General features: G+C 36.1%; 1 protein-coding gene across 1 annotated transcript in view; it reads right to left on the reverse strand.

The window, feature by feature from the left end:
• SLC25A21 (solute carrier family 25 member 21) overlaps positions 1–20,119 on the reverse strand; it is a 235,331-nt gene that overhangs the window by 54,617 nt on the left and 160,595 nt on the right. Inside the window, exon 3 of the mRNA XM_015630253.3 lies at positions 3,516–3,599. Coding sequence (XP_015485739.2) covers positions 3,516–3,599 — 84 coding nt within the window. The remainder of the gene's footprint in view (positions 1–3,515; positions 3,600–20,119) is intronic.

Here is a 20,119-nt window from a genome sequence, read left to right on the forward strand (position 1 = left end):
TTTTGAGTTAATCCTGTATCCAAATATTTTCCCCAATAAGCATCAGATTATTTTTATGTTGGTTATAAAGCTGTCACTCCCCAATAAACAGATATTCTCCTAATGGGTTTACCTCACTGTCAAAGATCTGGCAATTCATGCATCATCTCAGAAGTGAAACCAGAGAACCTTTACTGGATGGCTTCTACCAAATCCAGCTGAGCAGAGGTTGCTCATCACCTGAAAGCACTCCTACCACTGCAGCTCCTGTGCAATTGGTAGTGACTGGATGCTCCCAAAACAAGTTCACTAAATCCCTGAAGTTAATAGTTCTGCCTCCCTTTAAAAGAAAGTTATGTGACCTTTAATGCTCTGCTCGACTGAGCCTCTGTTCAGTGAGTCTCAATTAAATTTTATGTTTTGTGGCTCCCATTTTCTTGTAAGACAAGAAAAGAGTTCAAGGGATGGACCCTTCTTTGAAGAATTTAATTCTCCATGAAGAAAATTTATTTCCAGCTGAAGAGATACTCAAAGTTTGGGTTTTTGTAGGACTTTCTCCTTTTTTTGTTTTGTTTTGTTTATTTGGTTTTTTGTTTGTTTTGTTTTGTTAAAATATTTCAAGTGTTTTGTAAAGATGAAGGACTTTTCCGATTCTTTGAAATGAACAGTGTTCTGTTAGTGGTTAGACAATTATTTCCTTTGTCCTTTTCATTGTAATGACCACAAAATCAGAGGGGTGGTTAATGAATTCTGGCTGTTATTTGTGATGAAGCTTTCCATGAAATCACCAGATTTCTACAGTGATACTGTAGTAATATAATATGGTTGATTTTCAGTAAGAGCCACTGCAGCAAATGAAATATTTGCATACGTGTTCATAAAAATAAATACTTCCTAGGCTTATTCTGCATACTTAACCTCAACATAACAAAGTAAATAAATTAAGCCACGATGAAGTGTCTCACCTGAACTTGGCTTTGACATTCTGGCTTACCTTAGCTTCTACCACTGAAAAATGTAAGTACAAATCAGCATAAGCAATATTCCCAAATGTAAACATTTCCAGGGACAGACCATTAGTAACGCTTCTTTTCCCACTGTTTTTCTTTATTTAGTAAATAAATGAATTTTCTTTTTTTTTTTTAGTAAATTCAACATAAAATCACAGATGCCAAAAGGGAATTCAGAGTGCTGGAGAAAGATGCCTAAACCCTTTTTAGTTTAGTTTAGTTCTTTTCACTTTAGTTTATGCCTAAACTCTTTATAGACTTAGATATTTTTATTGTGGGCATTGTGGGTGTGTCTTATTGCCAATATGAAATAAATATGAGGCATAAATGAGTTTCTTTTACCCTCCTCACAGGTTTAAACACCCGAGTCTGAGCACCTCTTCAACTGATTTTGCTTGCTTGGTATCTAAATGTGAAGCCCTTTCTTGGGGCTGTCTTCTGCATATTTTTGTGGCCACTCGAGGAAAGGGTTATCAGGATAAAAGGTTTCCACAAACTAAAATAATTCGCATTCCACCCTCACTTCCTTCACAGTTGTCGTAATAACCATTCTCCAGAAAAGCACACAACTTGTGCAGACAGGAATGAAAGACTCATGGAGTCAAACAGGTTTTGCAGGATCAACCGATTTCTTTTCTTATTTTTATCCAAAAATTAACATTATAGTTCATATGAGATTTTTTATCTCTTTTTGTTCCTAGTGCTTACTACCGCTGTCTGTTTAAATGTAAATTTCTGCATTTGCCTAACTTCCTGGAGAAAAATAGATATTCATGAAATTTGCTTTTTTTGTTTAAATCACTATTGACTGCTTTTGAAACAGGCAAGTAAAACACTTTGTTATTCCTTTTAACTCTTGCCCAACAGAAACTTTGCACAATCTACTGCTAAATTGTGATTTAAATATATAATATCTTCATGTAATCATCTTTTTCCTGCTCACAAATTCACAACTTGATACAAACATCAAAAATCTGGCTTAGTTCCAGTGTCATGACACAAGAGTTCCATAGGAAAAGAAACAATGAATAATCAATTAACTTGGAAGGTGTCTTGATTTAGACTCTTTCCAGATATAAAAAATACTAGTGAATTGGGATGAGATAAATACTGTTTTCCTCTTCACTGACTTAAACTAGCTTTTTACTTAGAAATAGTTCTACATTATTGTTAATATTAATACTTCAATACTTTTCTCTCAGAAGCAATACAAGTTAACATAAACTCAGCCCAGAAAACCTCAGAAGCCACAGATTATCATTTGTGTGGAATCTTTTTAGCTTTTAAGCTTTTTAATGTCTATTGTAGTGAAAAACCACAACATTAATCTCTCAACAAAATGGATTTACAACTAATAAGGGCAGCTGCGGCAACTTCCTCTTTCAACACCTTAATGAAACTTCTCTGTATGTCCCTAATTTCTCATTTCAAACCATCCGGTTCTATGTGGATGTACTTAGGTAGTGTAGCTTAGCTAAATCTCACTGCAAGAACCAAAACTGGTCTAGTTATTAATTTTCCCTGCTAATCTCACCTCTGTTTTTCCAGTGCAGCTTGTGGATGCAAGAGGTCTATGTCTCACTGCACCTATGCTGCCTCCACACCCAGCATCTGCGCCACTATATACAACAGCAGTTCCATTTTGAGGAATATTTAGGTTGGACTCATGATGTATAGGTTGGACTCGATGATCTCAGAGGTCTTTTCCAACCAAACTGTTTCTGTGATATATGGATAAAAAATAAAAAAATAAAAAAATTGGGTCGCTATTGTATTAAAAAGTTTATGGAAAGTCTGCCAGTTACTCAAAGCTGGGATTTACTAATTAGAGTTACCTTGATTAAAGGCTAGCTTCCAAAGAGCTCCTGTGGATAACAGGCTTAACTTTAAGCATATGATTGATCCCATTACAGTCACTGGCTTTAACTGGACTGCTCATAAAATTAAGCCTATATTTAAATGCCTTTCTGGGTCAGAACCCAACTCCCTTAGAGGAGCTCAGGCTTAGAGCAGTGGTACCTTATGACGCCAGTACGATTCAAGAAACTGATGAACTTAACTCTTTTTTCCCATATTCTGTCAAACTGAAAAGTTGTGGGATTTTGCTTACACAGGTCCTGGAAACATTGTCTGCCACAGGTAACTAGGAATGCCATTCCATCAGAGTTTGTAAACAAGTGACACGCTCAGCCTGAGCTGGTTTGGAAAACCAGGACAAGACACACGAGTGAAGACACAGCAATAGACTGGTGCAGCCATCCTGCTCCAGTGCTGAAACAGGGCTTGCACCCGTCTCCATACAGCTGTGCAGTCTTTCACATATTATAATAACCAAAATTGGCTTTATGGATCTAATTTAGACTAATCAAGACTTTTCAAATTGTGCTCGTTATGTAAGGCTACATTTGCCAAATTCTTGCAATTGCAAAAAAAAGGAGTGGAATATAAAGAGGATCTAATGTCTGGAAAATGGGTGATTAAGAAAGGTTGCATAAAATTGACAATTTTAAAAACATATACTCTTACCCTTCTCGTTGGAAAATAGTCCTAAAACAGTCCCCCAGGCTCTTGTAACTGGTTGGATCAGTTTTCCCTCTTTGAATTTGGAACCTAAAAAAAATACAATTTACATCACAGCATGAGAAGTCAGGGATTTTAAGTCACTTTTAACTTTCCAATTATTATATAAAAGGAGTTTTAAAGGGTTTTTTTACATCTCTGATTCATTATTATATACTGTTCCTGATATACTTATTAACGCTGTTTTCATAGAAGCTGTTAAACGAAGGAAAAATAGAGCTTTAGTAGTAACTTTTTTTGTAGTTTATGGAACTCACAGTATAGCTATCACCTTTGACATTTACACCTCTTTCTAGTTGTTTGAAAAATAAGCTGTTAACCCTGTGCCTGATCCAAAGCCCACTGAAACTAATGTGAGTGTTTGAGTTAAACCCTGCTTTTGAAAATCTGAAATGGAATACTATCATGTGTTGCTCTTTTTTATATCTGACACAATTACAACAAAAATCAAGCAGAGACATGATCCGATATTAGAGCACCATTCATTTTTCATAATTCAATAATAAGATGAACAATAAAAGCAAGCAATGAATTATTCTGATTGAAACCTTATTTTCTCTATTCACATTTTGACAACAATAAAAATTTCAACATGGAGCTTGTGGCCTTGAAAGGAAAATCAAGATTATGATTTAAGATTGTAAACTTTTTATTGTTATGATTTATGGATAGCAACAGTGAGTTTAACAAACTATATTATTTTACTAAGTATTTCAGAGGATCCTATTTCTTTCAGTTTCAAAACTGCAGCTGGCACATTCAAGTAAATAGAATGGAGATATTTAGATTAATTTTCAGCAACATAACTTCTTTTTAAACTGCTAATTATCAAATAGCACTAAAAAATAAAAATAATATTGCTGTTGGCAATTCCAGTCTAAAATAGCCCCACATCAGGCAATCACTATATGGGTTTTATCCCTAGGCACAATAATTATTCTAACCAATGGTTTCAAGGAATAATTCACATTACAGTCAAGTACACCACATGGCAATGGTAATACTGCTATTCTGAGAAACATTAATTGTTACTTATCGTGCCCACAATACTGAATCTCATTTATATGAGATAACAAACCACTGTATTTTTAACTCAAGGTTAAACAGCAATTTTGTCCTCTCTCACAGAATTCAGGAGGGTCAAGTCAACATTTGTATAGTGGCAAAAGGCATTCATTGTTCTGAACATGAGTATTTCTGCACTAACACATCTAAAACTTTGTTCAGTTTGAGGGAAAAAATTCTAGTGATGCAATTCTTTGGGCAATTATGAAGGCAAGCCCACACCTTTTTTTGAAAACAGAAGGAAACACTGAGTCCCTCCATAGTCCTAATAAAAGTAGTTCAGGCACATCTGGGATCTCTATCTGGGGTAACCTCTTTTATTAGCACAAGAACTTGCTGCCAAGTTGGCAGAAAGAAGAATGCTATTCAATAGGCTTACACTCAAATAAGAGCTGGTGCATAACATTTTGTCTGAAAAGATCCCTTGGGAAGGCTAATAGTTGAAAAAAATACCTCAATGCCATCACACAAAGTCCAACAGCAATATCAGCTACAGAAGCTTTTACACTGAGGCAGTCAAGCAATCCAAATTATAACAGAACATAGTTTCTATGCACATTTTAATATATTTAAGACTTGATTGTTTATACATCTCAGCTCAAAATCGAAAGTGTCTTTTTCTTAAAGAAAGCTTGAAAAACTCACCAGTAACATCTTTTTCCACATCTTTTAAAATAAATTTTCCTTAACTCGAACTCTTTTCCTTGAGTGTTGAGATTTGGCCTCCTTGTAAACTCAAAAATGTATCAGTGTTTCTAAAACATCCTTTGAAAAACGCACTTTGTTCTCTTTCACCCTGCAAATGCTCAGCAATGTCCTACTTGCAAGCGTGTAAGGTTCCTCACTAAATCATGCATACAAAACTGTTTGTTGAACTGGGGCTTGAATTCCAGAGTCACGGTGGATCTCAACAACATAGTGAACATATTTATATAATTCTGTTTTACAGCTTACACATTGGCAACTTCTCAACTAAATTTAAATGATTTAATAAAAATACGTCTTTGGAAGCAATAATGGAAGTAATGGCATAAGAAATGTAGTAATCCTGTAGGTAATTTATGTTTTATCAGATGAAGGATAACTTCTTGCTAAAAAAGTTAAATCAAAGAAGCTTTGCATTTATTTCAGATATTTGTTTTAATATAGATAAGACTTTAGTATTAAATGAGTTCATTTGTAACACTGAGTCACACAAATAACATATTCCTTCCTTTAGGGCTTTTGGATCCATTCCTTCCCTAGTAAATCTATTTTATAGCTTTAACAGCAATTCTAAAATACATGCCAATTATGTGCTTCAACCTAGATCTGTGAATTGGGTTCTTTGATTCAGAATTGCTTGCCTCAATAAAATCATGTGTAACTTTTTAATGAACTAGCTAATTGATAACCAGCACTTGTTATAAGAAGCTCAAGGAAGAGCTGAAAAATGCTTGTTTGTTTTCTTGGAGACAGCAGCAGCAGCTTCTATTAGTAGTCTTAATAACAAAGAAGAGCTAAAGCATTCCCTTAAAAAAAACCCCAACCTGGCCTGTTTCTAATGATTGTTTAGAGGAATGAACACAACTGGGGGATATGTAATGGCTTTCTCTGCTTCAAATCCGCTCCTTTCTAAAAGCACTATAAAACCACTGAATTTCATGCATTTTTGAAAGTTGGATGGCTGCCTTGTATCCTTTTAGCTTTTGCTAGACCTAAAAAAGATAAATTCCCCTCTAAATACCATTGGAGCACTAACTTCTGATCTAATAATTTTGAAGTGTGATGGCAGGCAGCCCTCAGCGACATGCTGAACAGCCATATGTGCAGAAATGCTTTTCCAGGGCTGGGATGGACAACCTCCTACTCACTACCAGCATCCAAGAAGTTTCAGAAGTCGCTGGACACTCCAACATGTTGTGTGCTTGCTGCAAGCTTTATCACTTTAAAAGAGGGCATCAGGCTAACTTTCCTCCCCTGTCATTTTCCTGCTTCTTGGCTTTCTGGGCAGAATGTTGTGGTGCTGAGCTCTCCCACCCCTGCAATGCTCGCAAAGCTGTGGGAGGAACTTTGCACCCCAGGTTACCTCTTCCTACCTGGGACCAGCCAAGGCATTTACTGCCTGCCCCCTTGGCTCCTTGCAGTTCCCACATCCATCTCCCATGCCATGAGGGACTTCCCATTTTCCTTTTCTGGCTTGTAGCAGCAGTCCAAAGAGCTTGGTCTTCCACTTCCCCTTTGAATGAACAAACAGTCCCTTTGCAGTAGCTTCATTAGATATAAAAATGCCCTGATAAAGTTCAAGAAGAGAACATTGGTGTCCTTCCCTGTTCACTGCAGAAGACACATGGTTGGGATCTCTGTAAAATGTGGGAACTGTGTAAAACTATTTGAGGTTTTGGGGTCTGTTCAAAAGGCATTGAAAACTGCTGATCTAAAACCATGAATATATTGCAACTTACCCACACTAATCAGCACTAAATCCTCTACTTGTGAAATGAATAAACCCAAATTATTGTTATTTTACTAGCATGAGAGAGAACATTTTTTTGTATGGTTGTAACAGTCCTTGATCAATAAGTCTCAGTGGGCTGTGCCTGAAATTCCACAATGTAGAAGACGCTTGAGTTCTTTCACCAGTTCTCCGAACCACTTATCATTTAACAAGTGATCCATCATGTTGTGGAGCAATGACTCTACATAAACATATGCATCTGTTTCCAATGCCTAATTCCTCACAGTCCTTGTTGGTTTTTTAATAGCCAGCATTTCATTCTGAGTTCAATAAAATCCTCAGACCAGACCATGCTTTTCTGACCCTATTCCTACTGCAAAAGTCCTCTAGGTAATCTTTTTTAATAGAATCAATATTTATAGAAGAGCAAATAGATGCACGTGCTTTCTGAAAAAAAAAATAAATCTCTCACATCCCTCTATAATTTGCTAAATTTTTTGTTCGTGTTTGCTGAATATCTCATCAAAGTTGTCTTGTGGATGTCTGCTACTACATTTTCCAGTGTTTAAAGGCTGTTTACCACAATGTTACCTAAAAATCCTCCTTGTTTTATTTACCGATATGGAGAAAGATTTCTAATTCATATTGACCTTGTTTCAGTCACCTTAAAATCTTAAAGGAAGAAATCAGTATTTTCATATCTAGATTGAGGCACATAATGAGCATTTAAGTCCCAGTTATGCAGGACAAACACAATGTGATATGGAGCACTCTAGACTCATCAAATTCTTGCCACTGGGTTTGCACAGACTATACTCTCTTGCATAAATTCCAGAATTTCTTGCTGTTTTTATGCAGCTTTGCTGACTAGTTTCTCAACCCCAGAGTTCAGAGGGAAAGAAAAACACTGAGTCAGAGAACCAAGCTTTATACCAGGCTGCAGTGCTTGCCAAGGAGTGGCAGCCTTAGCTGCATTTCCCTTCTCTGCACATCTCAGTAGGATTTTATCATACATTCTACTCGGTTTGGATACAGCTCCTAACATTTCCATTCATGGTTGGGGCTTGTGCACTACCAAAGCAAATAAGCTTAGAAGCTGATGTATATAGATGCTATAAAGAAGACAATTGCAATTACAACAACACAACAAATTAAAATATCTGTGCGACATTAAATCTAAAATGACTTTTAAATAAATGTACGGTCTTTGGAAAACTGAAAACACGTATAGCTTTTTTGCACTTTCAGTAATTCCCATGATTCCAGACACTCCTACCTGTATTTACCTCACCCTCATATGTTGATAAAAAATGTAGCCTGAAGTTTTATATAAATATACTTTATTTAACAGTTCTTATTCACATGCTCATAATAAAAAAACCCCTGAATTATATTTTTAAAATATTTTGATTTGTTAGGTTAAGCATTTATTCCGGTGTTACTATGAGTGATATCTACTGATGCTTAAATTTTATGCAAAACTTTGGAATGGAAAATGGTCCTCAATAATATAATTTATTTCACTTTTTGATTCAAGTTCTTTGAGTTGCTTATGTTACTTACAGGATAAGAACTACGGTGAGAGTATAATTCTGTCACTTATTTTAGCAGTAAATCATAGGAGTTGTTAAAGAGCTGAATATTACTTTTCAAACCAAAAAAAGCCCAATTATTTTAACCAAAAGATCCAAGTTTTGCTACTGCAGAGGTCATATTTTGATTGTTCTAGTATTGCAATAATGATTATTTAACTGTGAAAAGCATGTAAGAACATAATAAAGTAGTAACATAAAGAACAGTTTAAGACCAGAACTTATTCCAGTCATTCTTCATAGTGGCCATAGATTTGTCTCAAATCTATGGTAGCTAGATTTTTGTAGTTGAATTTTCTTACAGTTCATATTTACTTTACAGAAATAAACCAGAATCATAGGTAGCAAAGCATTACAAAAAATTATTTCAAATTTCACCACAATGAATTTAATTTTGTTGGAGTTGATGATGCTTGTTAAGTTTATTCATCCCTTTGTATTCTGGATGAATTTGCTGGGCTTTTTAATACGAAAAAAAAAAAAAAAGAAGAATAGTAATGATGGAAATAATCGTAAAGATGCCCTGAAAGTTTTTCTTTTCTTGATTTCTATATCGGTTAGAACATCAACTATCAGCTATGATGGTAAAATAAAAAATTACCAAACAGAAACTGATGATTTCTCATATTTACAAATGTGTTTATCAAACAATGCACCTCATAAATGTGTCCATTCCACACCTGATCTCTGCCTTATTGCAATCTAGGTCTGTTCTGTCCTCTTGCTACCTGATTTGTACTTTATTTCTGAGAAAAATACCTCAGAAATTGTCATGAAAAATAGTAGGGCAAAAGGAGGAACCACCACCAGCAGATGAGAAAGGATCAACTGCCCACATCTGAATAAGGGTACATTCATGACAAAAGTTACAGCTAGAAGAACAGACTTAGCAATTTACAGCAAAATTTAGATGGAACACATTGGCTGTTCTGATCAAACTGGACCAAATAAAATTATCACCAGCCTCCTCTTAGATTTGCTAAAAGCAATTTACCTAAATCCTCATAAAACACTTGGTCTAAACTTTTCAGCCTCGATGATGAGAACTTACCATCCATAGCTTACTCTGAACTTACAGTTTTTAACAAATATTTTCCCTGAATGAAATGCATTATTGAATACAAAAACCATGAAGTCTTAAACATGACAAAACAGCTTAGGTGCTTCACTGATATTTTCAGCCAGTTCTCTGAATGTGAGAATCTCTTACTCTTGGACCAGAGAAAAGTACACTAATCAGAAGAATTTTGTCTTTCCTGTATGTCCTATTCCGTTTATAGATGACTTCCCCTTCTTCTTTGCTTTTATATTCAAGCTGAGCAGCGTATAATTTAATAAAAAATATCAGTGGGGAAAAGAATGCAGTACAGTAAATCTATTTTTATTTATTTAATATTTAGACATCAAGGCTATATTTTTCAGCTACTAATGAAGAACTCTTCTGATTTTTTTTTTAATCTTCCATTAATTCTTCCATTCTGTGCATGGGACAAATATACAGTAGCTATAAAATCAGAAGGAAATTTTTCTTTACATGTAGTTTTAAAAATATTAATGAAAAAAATAACAACCAGAAGCAGGTCCATTAATCCATTTAACATTTTCATGCAGATCTACCCTGGTAATATTGCAAAAAAACCCCAAAAATAACTAGTCATAGTACTTACATATGAATAATTTCATGTTTTCCCAAGAAATTCAGCAGAAACTAAGTTCAAACCGTAAATATTTTAATAATCTAATTCCATCAATGACTGTGTGTGTGGAGTTCTAAACAACACTGCCAAAAATTAGTGAAAACCAAAACTTTTTCACGCCATGCTAAAAACCATTCAGAGAAACCTCATGAATGTGCAAGTTCCGTTTCACTTCATGGATGAAAATACTGAGAACACTTGAATTCATGTTTCCCAACAGGGGGAACGTGTGGATTGAGGCTCCAGGCTGGAGTCCTCCCCACCTGCTGCATGTCCACAGCAAGCGCTGCCTGTCTTCCAGCCCAGCCTCCAGGGCCTGTCACACCCCTGTGTTTCCGAGGTCCCAGATACAACTGGCAGCTCCTTGAGGCTACCAGCCTTTCCTCATGGTTAAGGGCTTGCAAACATTATGTATTTTTATTGTCCTTTAGAAATGTCTCCAGCGTTCTTCTGTGTGAAAAGCCTATCCACAAACCCTGCCAGAGCAGGAACAGCTCTGCTGGCCGCTCTGCCAGTGCTGTGGCTGGTACAATTCTGTCACTGAAGCTTTGCTTTGGCTGCCTAGATACAAGCTCTGAGCACAACATAAGATGACAGAAATGATCATAAAAGGGACAGCTATTTGAAAGATCACGCAGTACTTTGTGTGAAGGATTGTGCAATACACGAGATCTTAACAAGATCAGCCAGGATGTGCCGACTGTGAAAGCAATAGGCAAATTTAAGCACTACTTGTGTTTTCTGTCTACATCTTCCTGTGTATAAGGCACTTAGCTGGTGAAAGAATCTGCAGAAACCAGTAATAGTAAAAAGATTGATGGTTTAATAAGGTGATGGTTTATTTCTGAAACCTTTGTAATCTCTATTTCCTAAGTGAGAGCAACCCCCCACAATCTATGGACTTTGTTGGGCCTTATCTAAACTGGAAAAATCATTCAAAAAATGGCACCACAACGAATAATTTTGTATTGTCAGAGATGATAGAGCTATTTGTGTGATTTTAAGTATGAATAGTCACTCATAGCCTAAGACATCAACAGAAGAAATCTGGTTTTCATTAGTTTTGAATGAAGCCTTAAATGTTTTCCTTCAAAACAGCTTATAGAGAAACAACGGACAAACTGATGAGGAATATAAACTAATGACTAGAAGACATTTCACAAGAAATCATATATTATATGATAATTATATTAAGGCCCCAGTATGCAGCCTCAGTCCAGGGAAAACTAAGAATGTGGTTTGGCCGATTTAAGTGTGAAGTATGTGCCTGCTTAACATGTGTCCAGTTTTTCAACTCAGTTTAACTTCTACTACAAAAATGTATATCCTCTCTTGACCTCTTGTCAGAAAGCAATTCTCGTGTCCAGTGATATTACTGCGATCTATCAACCTTTGCTGAGCTTCTTCAGAATAGAGCTGTTAAAAAATTTAAATGCAGGTATGAACATTTCATCTATCAGTTAAGTGATACCAGGTTAGAGGAGTAACTTTGCTGCCTTTAAAAGGTACGTGTGTTCTCCATTACTCCAAAGAGATGCAAAGGCAAATCTCAACACAGCTTTGTAAAGGCAAACACGTGTCTGATTAGCCATAGCAAGGCTTCAAATGACCACATTACTGGTCACTACTGGACAACACCTGAAATACAAACACTAAACAATGCTCTAAAACCCTTCCAACTTCAGAAAATGTAATACAGATCTATATGCCACTGGAAAGAGTAATGTTTTTCTTCTACAATTTTTATAGAAAGGGCCAAGTACTTCTACACAGTTTTCTCAACAAAGCTTTGATTTCAGTGTCCATTATGGAAATCTTACAGCACCTCTCCTGAGAAGGCAGAAGAATTTTTGTGGCTTTCTGGCATGAAGATGTAGGGGGAGGATTTTTTGGTGGGTTGGTCAATACTTTTCAGTATTCATTAACATTTTAAGTTCTTTGATGAGATCAATCCCATCACAGCTGAATGTACTCTGAATTTTTTTTTTTTTTTGTATTAAAATGATTCAGCACCAAAAAATTTCAAACCACGACAAAATGTACATTACACTTACTCCCTATGGTCAAAGTAAGAAAGATAACAAAAAATATCTTTTCTCCCAAAGGAAAGAAATGGTCAAACACAGAAATCCAAATTCATTTTCAGAGGAGAATAGCCAAAATCAAATTGTGAGTTGCTGAAAGAAGTGTTACTTTTGTGCTGGAAAATATTTGAAAGGGAAACCATTTCATTAATATATTGTGGCAGAGATTTTTAAAGTACTGGAAAGGATACAACCAGACTTACTCTACTGAAAAATACAACTAAATACCCTGCATTTGAAAATGTTAACTCACATGCCCTTTCTCATTAACAGACAAATGACTTTAAATAACTAATAGCTAATTCACGTAATATGGACATTACCTACTATGCACGTGATGCTTCCATGAAAAGATGTCTTTTTTCCTATTAAATATGGCTAAGTGACAGAAAACATACAGACTTAAACGAGCAAAACAAGGAAATTCTGAGTTAAAGACTGAAAATCAACTCTTGCCCACCCAACTGTGCTCCAATATTACAGCTTGTATGGAATTCACTATCGATCAGTGCTGAGTGTTCTCAGCAATTCTTAGCATACAGTAGGACACAGCAAGGCAAGTTAAGGATGAAATTTCCTCTGAAGCACTAGGACTTTCACTGCTGCGGTGACTTATAGTAAAACTAGTGAAACATTGGAGCACCTGCACTCCACAATGCAATTTATCAGAAATAGTCCCATAAAAATCAAAACAAAAATGTATTTGCTTAACTCTGAGGAAAGCTCTCTGTGTGTTCTAATTGTAGCTTGCCACTTCTTCTAGAGTCCACAGATACATAAAAACACATTCAAGAAATTTTGGTGTAACATTAAAATTTATCCTAGTAAGCAAGGAGAATCCTTTGACACCTATGAATATACCCTATTAATTCACTGTATGAAGATTAGAAAAAAGGAAAGGAATGGAATTCTCACAGATTTAATGTAGTGGAAAAACAGCAGTTATTTTCAGACTTCAGTAGATTAATCTTTATTTTTCTAACTCATACTTTAAACAGTTAACAACAAAAACTAATCCTAAACAAAAATCTGGAGAATCTAGAATGCAGGTTGCACACCGAGGTCAGAAGATTAAGTTTGAATATTCAGTGCTGTTGTTGAATCACAGTTGTTGCTACAAAACTGTTAGAATACTTTTCTTTTCAGAACCAATTAGCCCCACACACAGAGATTATTTTTCTTGTTTGTAAATACCTTTTTAAAACTACCAAAGTTCAATTTCAAGTACTTGACATCCCAGTTTTAAACAACAGAAAATAATTCTGTAATGGAAACACCAACAGGATCTTGAAACAGCCGTGTAAGGCTGTACCTTTATATCACAACAAACTCTTCCAGCTGAAAAAACTCACTCATTACCCAGGATGGTGTGGAAAAAAGATTGTTGTTGCTTCAGGAAAGACAGTTGCTTGAAAATTGGCATAAAGTGGTGAAAATTATAAAGGAACATTACTTTTTTTCCCCTGAACTCAGCCTAACTACTCCAGAAAGTAATGCACAAATCATTCATTATAATGAGTCATAACAATGATTTGTGATCTTCCAAGTTTTCATTTTACGCCCCTCTGTTTTTCCTTAAAGACAGGAGGATAGACAAAGACTGGAAACTTTGGGTCATATGGATCACGGCACCACTGCTATGTCTGGAATTTTCTTATAAATATCCTATTGCTCTGAGGTTCATAGGCTTGACTGAAACAGCAGGGACGATCTCATTTGTACTTTTATAGTTGTAGAGGGATTTGCAAGAGTTAACACAATTTTCCATAATATTTCTTACCGACTTCAGGAATAAAGGGAGAGTTCCCTTTTTAATCAGTATCTGAAACATTGTTAAGTCTAAAGGGAAACAGGAATTCTTTCAGATTTAACAAGACTTTTCCAAGTGCTGATAATTTTAAAGGTACAACACAAGGTAACTTTTGAAAAAGAGAGGATTTCAGCAAAGCATTTGTGAGCAGCAATCAGTGCAGCAAGTCTGGGGGGATACACTTTTCAGCAGATTTTACTGCTTTCTTCCAGCTTTGTGCTTTTTAAGGATTAAAAGATTATTTTTCCAAAAAGAAATGGTAAATTATTCCTATTGAGTTCATGAAAATTTTCAAATCAAGGAAGGTCCTGTTACAAATCAAGGAAATATTGTCAGGTTCTGTTACAGTGATGTCTATCTCAGAAAACAAACTGTTTAACTAACCACCAGTGGGAAGCTAGAAAAGTGCCTTCATTTTCCACAGTCACAGAAATCTTTAAAGGCATTTTGCTCACATTGTTCTCCAGACAGGCAGGCAAACTATGCTAACATGGCTGATCTGACTCAGATACTGAGCTTGAGGACTGAGAAACAGAAAGAAAAAATAAAAAGGCAGTTCTGATGTTAACCATGCAGTATTTCTCAGGAACAACCATTCTGTTGTCCACATTCAGTACCTCTTCCATGTACACATTCAGTCAAGTCTTCATAAAGCTACATGGATTCAGAGATAAAACTAACTGAATTATTGAATTTTTGAATGCCGACTGATAAATAAAATAGGCTTGTTGAAAAATGGCTGCTGGAAGAAAGTGGTTCTGCATGCCTATACAGAATTAGTAAGTAATTACTGTATATATATTATTTTACATAAAACAAGTAGGATCATGACCTTGTTGGCAATTTTGTATCTTTTCTAATGCCAAACTGAGTAAGAGTGCAATGGGTAAACCCTTAAGTGCTCAACATGTAGGAATAGCCCATCCCATCCTCTTTTTCTTAGCACAAATGCTGGCTAGTGGGAAAGACAACTCTTTGAAAGAAGAACAGCATAATTTATCCTTTTCCTAAATTATGCTATGATTCTTTCAAAGAACTGGCTGTATAGTGGTTTGCTATGTGATATGATACTAGCAATAGGTTTAGCTGCTTCATTTTGGGTATAAACTTTGTGCAATACAGTCTGCGCATATAAACAGGGATCCAAATATTTGCAGGAACCAACCTTCCCTGCTATGGAGCCTGAAGTATGAGAAGGACCTACCATACGTAAATTTTCCAGAGTATATCAGAATTATCCTTGTTAAAAAATCTAGTTTTCTCCAACTTGTGGCCTGAACCCCTTCCAAGAATAAAGATGACCTTAAAGGTCTGCAGAAAGGTATCTCCAGTTTTATTATGTGCAGGGGACAGATTTTAGCCTTTTTCTTTTTCAAGACTCTCTTGACAATGCAGCCAGCCATCCTGCCTAACAGCTAAGAGATGTATCACCCACCAATTTATTAGAGGTCATTTATTAGAGGTCACAAGATGCCAGCTTGTCACTGGAACTGGGAGCAGAAACCACAGTCTCAGAACTGACAAACACTGCTGCTTTTGTTGGAAGAAGTTTTCCCTATGAGCCAGTGTTCTGGGAAAAAGGCAAATAGTGGAAGTCAATCACATGGGAATGAGTGATGGATATATGGGGAGTGAGCAAAATGATGAAAATAGGCAGGATAGCAAAGTGTGGCGCTGAAGAAACAGGATACATTGAGCAGATGGAAAACCTTGAGGCAGATATGGGTCAAAATATGAGCAATGTATCACTGCATCTTTTCTGTATCGCTGTATCACCTTCCTTGTCATCTCTAAAACCTATCAACAAGCACTGCAATTCTGAAAATTTCCCTTCTCTCTCTACTGCATTCAATGGATAATATTAATGTGACATAAATGATATCTGAATTAATATATGGAATTCATATACCCCAAAAGGGTATATAGTTTTCAGAGGTTTCCTAGACTTACACATCTCATCTCTAATATCAAGTGGCACCTCTAACATGTCTTAAAGTCCTTTTTTGGCTCAATGATATTCCTCTGCACACTGTTCTGTTTAACTTCTGTTTATACTCCAGTAATTGCTGTTTTCCTTCTCACCACTAGAGTATATGTGTGCATAAAAATAGCTTTTCTAAAATACACAGAGAAAATACAGTGTCACTTAAGGAATTAATTTTCTTTTAAGGAATATGTGCAGAGAGAATGGATCCATGTCTACACCACTGCTATAATTTATGTCAGAAGAATAATGTATTTCCAGATCTGCTCATATAATACCCCCTAAGTAGCCTGCAAAATTCCTGTCCAGGGTCAGGACTGTGTACTATGAAACACTTGACCTGTTCAATTATCTGTCATTTGGTTTCTGTCCCAAGGGCTACGACTGTGTGAAGTTTCAATTAATATATTGAAGAAGCTCTTTAACATAGATGATATGGTCAATTGCAAACATTTATTAAATATGACTTCCTGCTGTGAGAAGTAGAAGAATTCTCAAAGTGAGCGCCAAACCTCAGCCTTCAGGAGGAAAGAGCAGCAATGAGTAGCTCAGGAGTAGATGAATAGAATACTCAATAGCTTTGAGTAGCCATAGGAGTAGGTGAGTGCTGTGAGTGAGGAATGATATTCTTAAAATGCTGAAGAGAGTCTGAATCAATCAATAATAAATCACTTTCAACTCTTCTCTCCTCAGAAAGAGATTTGCATACAAAGAAAAAGAAATCTCTTTTTGAAAAACCCCAGCTGATTTACATGGCATTTACACAGTTGATTCAAGACGTACTTTGTAAAATGACTAGAAAGCCATTTGTTTAGCTGAAAAAAAGCCTCATAAGATTTTTAACAAGCTTTACAACAGAAGTCAGGGTATGAAAACCCCCACCATGCTATTTAATATATAAACTCGGAAACTCTAGGAAACGCCGATATGATAATTGGAATGGTTTTATTTATGTATGCATGCATATTGTCTTGTCTTCCCTGTAATTACAAGGAATACTATTTTCTGTAGTATGAAAGAAAAAAAGTTTTCAGGAAGAAAAAACAAGCCATATCACTAATCCCTCAAATTCCTTATTATGCTTGACATACACTTTCATGTTAGTTAACTAAACGTAAATCAATAGATTGACATATGCCATAGAGTTTAGATACTAATTTAACACCTCTGCATAAAGTTAGAGAGGAGATTTATACAATCACTTTGCATTTATTATTTCTAGAAAGAGTAGACAAAAGTCTTTGAGGATTAATTTCATGCTGTGGGTTAAATTTCACTCTCACGATAGGCCAACTATTGCCTGGGGCACTACAGATAATGAACCTGACAAGGGATTAGCAAGGAAATACTTGTGTTATTATAAATCGTGTACACTTCCCTTTCTAACCAACTTCATCCTTCATGACATTAACAAATTACACTCTTTGTCCATGTTTCAATATAATACAAAGCTTTGAATGATCCTGAACCAAAAGCACATTAGATAAGGTCTTCTCAAGGCACAAATAGATAGTAAATTTGGTTGAAAGATCCACACCTCCTGAAATGAGAACCGAAGACATTTTATGTCAGATATCTCCAAGACACAGAGAAAATTAGTCTACAAAATCTGATTAAAGAGTATCAGCTGATGCAGTATAAAAGAGTTTATAGACAAATGTGCACAATGGAATTAAATGTAACACAGAATCAGAGGAAATTTAGGGAGTATTAATCCATCAGAGAGTCTAAAACAACCCAAGCAAAAATGTTAATCACTTGGCTTCACTGTAAACACTGGATTTACTAAAGACCTCAAAGACAATTTATCATGTGTATATTAGACTAGAAGTTCAGTAATGATTTTGTGCCCAAAGCCAGTAAGAATATCTATGATGTAAATATAGATGTTTTCTGTATTTGATCCTTTCATCCTTTGTTTTCTTGAAAAGCTTCAAACTTCTACGTGTAAAAAACAGCTTTTTTGTACCCTATTACTCTCCCATCTCCTTTAAAGCCAAAGACTTTTCAAAACAAACCATCTCCAGGCTATGGCACCACATAATTTCTAATCACCACATGGTAATCATCCATGCTAAAATGCTCAGAGATTTATTAATGCTGGATTGCAAAAGGCATGGACAATTTTTTCTTTTATTCCTCTTGTCAAAACAGTCTGGGCACGAGCCCTCACTAAAGCTCCCTTAAACTCTCAGACAGAACATGACCTGACAGATTGCTCCTGGACCCCGAAGGTGTGAGCTTATGATGTTGGAAAAGTATCCAGCTTTGTCTCTTTGTTCCTATATCTGCAAGCCAGTGAGCTCTGCTGTCCCTTGCTGTCGTTACAGAATGTCACCATGAGTCACACCGAGCTGTGACAGATGACTCAGACCTACTGCATGGCTCTTATTGTTCTTGTATGACCAAAACAGAGAAAGAAGAATTTCACTATTGTGCTCTTGCAATATATCAGTATCATTTTCTTCCTGTAGTCAAGAGTAGTATTTGCTGCACTTCCCTCTTAGCTTTCCAAATAGAGAGGAGAAAATACAGATGCATTAGGATGCTGATAATATAGGGTAATAACATTTAATATTTGAGAATTTGCCATTCTGACTCCTCAGCATCATATAAGGCCAGGCAACTGCTCTCTTAACTCACCCATACAGCCGAACCAGCTCTGTATCCAACCATCTCCACTGCCTGAGACCAGATCTTTGGCCAAAGTTATTATAAATGAAGGAGAAATCCTGTTAAAATGACAACTGAGCATGCCCTTATACTAAATGAATACTTGGACAGATGTTCAGAGTAATGAAACCCCTGTATTCAAGCCCTCCACACTTTTCCAGAACTGAAGGTGCTGAAGACTAGACTGCACAGATTCAGGTGGGCTTCATACTGGGAAGACAGTCAAGCATTGCCAACATCTTACATTTTCCACTTGGAATGAAATATGGTGAGTGGCTGCTCTGATGAGAGAGCCAACTTAAGATCACTGCTTGTTGCCAGACTGTTTTGCAGATGAAAATATCTACAAGGCTGTGGAACAGAGAGAAAAACAAGCGGTCCCCACCCCTATGCCTAATTTTTGCTATTAACTGAGATTACTTTATTTTTCATTAATTCTGTGCTGCTCTTGAGTGGATGTGCACAATTCTCACCAAAATCATCACAGCTTTGATTTAAACAACTACCTTCATCTTCCTGATGCAGATTGTTCTGTTTTCTACCATAGGATCTCCTAAAGACCATATTCAGCATTATATGTATGAAGCATATCATGACATGCTGTTTTGCTGCCTCAGCAAGAGTTAAGCTTACAGCAGAAAGTGATGCCTCAATCTAAAGGAGTTAAAAGGAAACAGAGAAAGTAAAAGTTGTTAAAAAGGATAAAGAAGAGACACAGAAGGAAGAGATTTGGTGGAAAGGGCAGCCACTAGTGTAAGGTGAACTGAAAAAAAGGGGAAAGACTTTCAGACATAGAAAATTAAATTAAGAAGAAATCACAGGTTGCAAACAGACATAAATAAAATGTGGGCCACAAGAATCTGCAATGATTTATTCACATGCTTCATGATACATACTTTAACAAAATCCTTTTAATCGTTTTCAGTGAGTAATTGCTTCATGAAAATCATATTCTCTGCCTCTACATTGCTTGTTTTTGGAAGTGGCAGGTTCTGTGAAACTTCTTAGAGAAAACTTTCAACTTGAGACATTCCCAAAAGACACAACTCTTAAGGCAGGTGTATAGAACCAAGAATGTGCAACAAGAAGTTTATTTTTTAAGATCCCTTCCTCTTAAAGTCCAAGGATACATGACAGTCTGCAAATGAATTGGGCTGCATCAGGAATAGGGATGCTGAAGATGGTGTTCAACATGCAGAAGAAGTTAA

This window comes from Parus major, chromosome 5, assembly GCF_001522545.3.
Source record: "Parus major isolate Abel chromosome 5, Parus_major1.1, whole genome shotgun sequence".
NCBI lineage: Eukaryota > Metazoa > Chordata > Aves > Passeriformes > Paridae > Parus > Parus major.